The 7,218-nt window shown below is 32.8% G+C and overlaps 1 protein-coding gene across 1 annotated transcript in view; it reads right to left on the bottom strand.

Annotated features, from left to right (window-relative positions):
• ESF1 (ESF1 nucleolar pre-rRNA processing protein homolog) overlaps positions 1-7,218 on the bottom strand; it is a 104,209-nt gene that overhangs the window by 57,883 nt on the left and 39,108 nt on the right. Inside the window, exon 8 of the mRNA XM_007946384.2 lies at positions 2,861-3,022. Coding sequence (XP_007944575.1) covers positions 2,861-3,022 — 162 coding nt within the window. The remainder of the gene's footprint in view (positions 1-2,860; positions 3,023-7,218) is intronic.

Below are 7,218 nucleotides of genomic sequence, written 5' to 3' on the forward strand. Positions count from 1 at the left end.
GAAAGGGCTGGAGGGAGGCAGCATGTCTGGCCTTGTAGGAATAGGCCTTGGGTTACTGCTGGTAATCCTATCTTCCTCTTGTGGGATTAGAGGAAGTCAGAACATGTGGCCTCCTCTCCGTTTTTGCAGCTGCTGATGAAAGTGATCTTAAGAAAGTACTGGTATTTGTAGGTCTGGGATCTATAGTAGCCTTAGAACATGTTTCTTTTCAACATCTACTGTAGTGTAAGATTACAAATACAATTAAATATTCAACAACAGAGAAACAGCCAATTAAACCATAATCTGCCAATTGTTTAAATGATAGTTAAAGATTATGAAAAAAGAAAGAAGTTGTAATTTAGTGACTGGTAAGAATATATAGATCAGTCCACTATGTTTACAACTATGTTATAATCTCAGTTAAACGAAATAGTAAAAGGGAATAAACACTACACAATAACAATACTTAAATTAGGTTAATGGAATTACAGATAATTTTTCAATTCTACATGTTTGAAATATTTTATACGGTATTAATATTACCTTCACAAATAAAAAAAGTCAAGATAAAAATGGACTGCTAAATAGAAGAGGGCACAGCTTCCAACTCATTTCAAGATGCCAGCATTACCCTGATACCAAAAAACAAGGACAATGCAAGAAATGAAAATTATAAACCCTGTATTTCTCATTAATAGAGGTGCAAGAATCTTTAACAAAATATTAGGAAATCAAGTCCAGGAATATATGAAAAGGATAATCAAGTAGGGTTTGACTCAGGAAAAACGTAATGCTGAAATCTAGTTACAAACACAAGAGCAAGTATCACGTTTTGGTATTTGTCTTACAAAACTGAATTAATGACAAAGGCTAGTTCTGATCCACTTGATCATAAGATTATCTGTATCATATACCGGGCAAGTATATAACTCTGAAATATCTGCTATAAAATATCTCAATCAAGTTGATTTTAAAAGTGCTTTCTTTAAAATAATTGAGTATGTCAATTTAAGGTACATTCATAATAAAATATATTCATCCAACAAATTGATTCTACGATTAGAATTAAACTACAACATATTTGACTTAAAAGATAAAATCCAATGTATCTTAATATTACAGTCATAAACCTCAAGTAAGAAACCGCTTCATGAACATCCTTAAGTAGTATGGTAGGTGATATACCCTTATTTTGCAAACCTACTTAGAAAATGGGTGTAAATATTTAAAGCAGCCTATGTACTGGTATTCTTTCAGAATACAGAGAATTCTGACAAAAACAGAATTTCTCTTTTAATAACTTCGGATTTTACTTTCCTTCAACTTTTATCCACTGTCAGTACTGCTGCGGTAATAAAGAGAACTACATCTTATAAAGGAGCTCTGGTAGCATAGTGGCTAAGGTACTTGACTGCTAACCAGAAGGCTGGCGGTTCAAACCCACCAGCCACTCCTAGGAAGGAAGATGGGGCAATCTACTTCCGTAGAAATACTGCCTCGGAAACCCAAGGAGGGATCGCTATGAGTCAGGTCTGACTTGACGGCACATAACAACAACAACACCACATCTTATACATATCAATTTTGCAAATTCCTGAAAACAATCTCCTCCCCAAGACATATCTGAGTTCTCCCAGTCATTGGTCATATGATAAACTATAAAATTTCATTTTTTTCTTACCAATTACTTTCTGCAAAAGTCAAACATTTTAAGCAAATGGGTTAAAACACAGTACCACAGTCCCGCAGAAATATGCAAGAGACAGGTATTCATTCTAGCTGTCAATCATCATGAATCAAAACATACAAGTTTTTCTCCCCCAAGTAAAAACCACCTATGTAAATAAATATTTTACATCTACAACAAAAAATTACTAGTTGTAAAAAGCAGAAATAACTGAATATAAAACATTTAAAATTTTTAAGCAACTGGATTCCTACAAGATTGATCAGCACTAAAGAATTGAATCCTTGTCAAAAAAATTCACCTAGATATAAAACATACGTTGCTGTTGTTAAGTGCTGTCCAACTCACAACAACCCTACGTACAAGAGAATGAAACATTGCCCAGTCGTGAGCCATCCTCACATTCCTTGCTATACTTGAGCGCATCATTGCAGCTACTCTGTCAATCCATCCTGTTGAGGGTCCTCCCTTTTTCTCACTGACCCTCCACTTAAAAAATATACACATATGTAAACAGTAGTAATCTGCAAAAACAGTATTACTTGCAGAAATATATGCTTTCTCTGGACCGTTGAAAAAAAAATTGTATCTTAGAGAAAAAACACTGTTTATCTTAGCTTTTAGCTTTGACATGTCTTAAAAAAATGTTGTTAAACCTTGTAAGGCAGCTATAAAAATCATTTACTATGCTATCTTTCTTTGAGTGTTCACAGTAAAACTGAGAAAGAGGACTATGTATTATATATTTTGTGTTAGTGAAACCACAGTAATTAAGGACTTGCAGAGAGGTTATAGCAGAAAAGGTCCCTAAGGAATCACATATTTTGAAAAGAAGTTTAATGACTTTAAAGTATACAGTGCCTGGATTCAAGTTTCTATATCCTAAGAATATTGGAATCAAACCTATAAAAGTCAACTTTCATAAATGGACAGGAATAAAATGTAGTTAGTAAATTAAAGAACTCAATCAAGAACAAGCTGGTAAGTGTCTAAAATACTAGGACCTAAGAAAGTTGTAAATGGTTTATGGTGATACCATGTTACTCTAAAAAGAAAACTTTTCTGGAAAATAAAATTTTTAAAATTTATGTTTCCAAAGAAGAGTTAATCTTTTCCTTCAAAAAAAAAAAAAAAAAATTCAACATTCTAAAATGAAAAGAAAGAAGTAGACATTTAGTGCTTAATTCTTACCTGGAACCCACTTAATTTCCATTTCCATATCATTTTCTTTGCCTTTCTTTTCTTTTTCTTTAATAACATGCAAAAGTTGCCTATATTTGGCAATTTGTTCTTCATCATCCTTCTGGTTTTTCTTTGCTTTCCCATCTTCTTTTACAGTGACTCTGTCATCACCTAGCAACAACAAAATATCAATTCTTTTAATATACAGAAGTCATTTCTATTGTTTCACTCTCATAGTCATTCCAGCACCCAACTAAAAGATGCTTTTAGATACAGTGAAGTGATACAATACTGAAAGGAGACAAACCTTTCAATATTAAATGACTTACATGGAAGACTCACGTCTTGTTTATAAGAAAAATCAGTTGCAATATAAGCTAATAGTGTCATAGTACCATGGGAAACCCTGGGAAACCTCCTTTTATTAAAATTTCTATCTCAAAATATTTTGGAGTCACATAACAACATCCTGATACTTCTTTTCCTTACCAAACTGCAAAAGAGCAGGGATCGCATTTTATTCTTCTTTATGCCCTCCATCAGCCAGTGTAGTGGCCATAAATGTTACGTTCAGTAACAACAACAAAAACCACCACTGCCATCCAGTCAATTCCCACTCATAGCATCTCTATTGTGGGATGAATTTGGTACATGGATTTAGCTGTTCAGACTAAAGAGAGACAATGGAACTTGGTTATAATCCAAACCTAAGAAACCTAGGTCCTTTCTATTTGATGGTAAGTAGGCATGCTCAGGGTCTTATTAACATATTAAGAATAAAAATGAATAAATTAAGAGTTAATCAAATTAATTTGCATATGTGGACAAATAATCACTTTTCTATTCCCTCATTTTATAAAAAATAATTAGAATACAACAGAACAGTATAAAATTCATGGGCAACAGATTCCAAGGAAAACTAAGATGTGAAATGTTTGCTTGCTCTATATTTCCACTCTAATTCCTTTTTAAGTCAAAAACATAATTTAAGAACCTGGGTTTTAATGCAAAACATAAAAACTTATAAATTGACTAAATTGATAAAATTTAGCAGTAGTGTAGTGAAGACCCTCCCTTCTATGAGCTATGGCTAACGGTCCACTAGAAACGTCTGACATTACTATGCTAGCTATGAAATATCAATGTTAATAGATTGTTTTTATATCTTAAAAAAGGTAAAATCAAATATTTATATAGTTCTTTTCTTTCTAAATGAATAAAAAATGGTCCAGGGCATTCTTTCCATCCTATCACTCTTTTACATGTTCACTCAAACAGCTGAAAGTCATTTTTTTTCTATTTGAGCTTTGTGCCACAATAATAATGCTGGATGGAACTCTGTCATGTATCCCATAATTCAATGGATAAAACATCAGGAGTAAATTAACAAAATGGCAATGTATTTCTTTCTATTAAAAGCTTACTTCTGAAAACATAATTAGAAGCAAGCTCCTTCCAGGTTGAAATTTTAGTGGTAAGTCTCTGATGGCCTATTTTAAATTGATTTTTTCCAGTGCTAAAATGCTACTTTCTGAACCTCTAAAATGTGGGATAACTCATGTAGGTCTTTTTTGTCCCAATTCAAAGACAACAATTTGTGAAAGTCTTAATACTATATAAGGAGTAGAAAAAATATTTTAATAGTAAGAAAAACTCTGTTATGTTTACAAATACCACCAAGAACATCTACTAACTCTAAGAGAACTCTCAAATATACTAATGTATCAATCAGAGGTACTACATTACCAATTACAGTAAGCCAGCAAACAACTAAAATGTTTAATAAAAATGTATGCTTTCAAAAGTCTGAGTAATATATTTCAAACAAATAAGTTTTAGAAGAAATACAAGCAGTAATGTTCCTTAGAAGTGAAGAAGATGAGAATCTGGCTTGCATACTTTGGACATGTCATCAGGAAAGAGCAATTGCAGAAAAGAGCAATTGCAGAGAAGGACAATATGTTGGTAAATTAGAAATTCTTAATGACAAGTCAGTGAAACCCTCATGAGATGGACTGACACAACTGTCACAAAAAAGGACTGAAACATACAATCATGAAGATGGCACAAGAGTAGTCACTGTTTCTTTCTGTTACACACAAGGTTGCCAAGAGTCAGAACAGACTCAATGGCAACTAACAACATTTCTAACAAAAAGCTATTAATACTTATTTTTTAACAAAAAAAAAAAAATATATGAAAAGAGGTAGTATGCTAAGCACTTTACATACATCATCTCAATCATGTACTAATACATAAATGCTTACTCGTTCATAGTATTACCTGACTTAATGTTAATGTTATCTTTAGTCAGATATCCCAAACCAATCAAAGAAACCTATCTGAAAAAAGTGGACCAAATCTTTACAAGCGTAAATGTTATCCTTTTTCAGTTGTATCTTACAGCTGCTAGTAAAACTACGCAGAATTTTTATAAAAGTGATAGCTAACTACAAAGTTATATGAATAAAAAGAAAACATAGATTAAAAAAACAGCACAGCTTTCTTTACATGTAAGGAGGAAAAGTCCATAAAGACTATTTGAAAAAGAACTTGGCTGTCCTGTGTACGCTCAAAAATAAAATGGTCATTGAATTGTTCAGAATGCCAAAAAATTTAATAAGCAACAGCCACCAAGGACTTAAGAAAATGTGAAAGCTTTTGTGCCCAACATAACTACCATTGAAAATCACACACTTTTTCAAAGACTCTTAAATACTTAGGCAATTATGTGGTTTTACAAATATAAGATGACTGAACAAAGAAACTAGAATGATTAAACATGATTTTCCATCCCATTTGTGGAACACAGTTCAAGAGAAGTATTTTATGAAAAATAGTACCATCTTCAGTAGCTTAAAAGAAACAAGTGAAACAAGAATCATCTTAGCCTAATCAGAAGCTAAGAAATCAAAGTTTAATAATCCTATAGAAATATTAAAGAAGCATTTTACGCTTTATTTAATTTGCCACATGAGCTATGAAAAAAACACACATACAAATATAAAACCAAAGACAGCTATAAAAATTTTTAAGCTATAACTCAAAGAAAGGATATTCATTCCTGCCAATTTAAAACATAAATTTAAAATTTATGAATTCTTTATTTGATATCAACACTAAACCTTCTATAAATTTTGCATGACTGTTATCTTCTCTACTAGATTAAAAAAAAAAAAAAAAAAGATGTGATGGTATTGGGCAGACAGTATCAACCCAAAGTTGACATGAAACTACAATCAAGTAACCCACTTTCTAGAGACAGTGCATTACACCTATGCCTCATTTATTATCTCATTATCCAAAATTTCACATATATAACCAAAGCAAAAATTCTAGTATCCAACTATTCTGCAAATTAACAAGATACGTGTGGCAGTAACAAATGCTGAGGTGTAAGATCAGAGGAAAGCCGGCTGTGATGGTTTATGTTGTATCAACTTGATGGGGCCATGACTCTCATTAGTTTGGCAGTTATGTAACAATGTAGTTATCCTCAATTTTGTGATCTGATGTGGTCACCCTCCATTTTCATATAATTCCTGTTTTTGCATAACCACCACCAAAAAAAGTAAAAGCAAGTGTTGTTTTTCTCTGAGTGGAAGACAGCAACATGCCCATATGACCCAACCACACTTTCACCTCCTGCAGCCCCACCTACCTAGTGAGGGCTACCGCTTGCTTCTGCACTAACTGGACAACGATACACGACGGTCAAGAAGAACCTAATTCACCTTTAACGGCTCTTCACAAACAGTAAATAGAGATCTGTGCAGCCACTCTTATATTCTATCACACCCACCAAAAGACAGGTGGTGAATACATAAGTGCTATCAAGGAGCGAACAGAGGAGCACAGTACCCTTCTTACTCAGATACTTCCAAACAAAACAAAGAAAATGAAAATCTTGGATGAATCACTGCAACACACAATTACCAATTAAATATAAATATAACAAAACAAAATACAATGTCTCAGAGACAAAAGACCATCACAGTCCACAAAACGAAGCAAGATAAAGCAGTAGAAACAAGGGACCAAGATATAGACCCAGAGCATATCCCCGAGGAAGCAACAGCACTGGAGCTCCCTGATAAGGAATTAAAAAGAATTATATTTAGAACCTTCAATGGATTGAGAGACAAATCAAGGAAAACACTGACAAAATTAAGGAAAACACAGATAAAACCTAGAACAATTTTGGAAGACAATATAAGAACAAAATGACAGAACAAATGAAAAATTAGAAATGATTCAAAATCTACAGATAGAAATCCAGAAGATTAATACTAAATTTTCAGGAATAGATAACATACTGAAAGGGCAAATGAGCAGAATCTATTCAATGGAAGACAGAATTAGTGAGA

Source organism: Orycteropus afer, unplaced genomic scaffold (genome assembly GCF_000298275.1).
Source record: "Orycteropus afer afer isolate SDZICR_OR568_19922 unplaced genomic scaffold, OryAfe1.0 scaffold00158, whole genome shotgun sequence".
NCBI lineage: Eukaryota > Metazoa > Chordata > Mammalia > Tubulidentata > Orycteropodidae > Orycteropus > Orycteropus afer.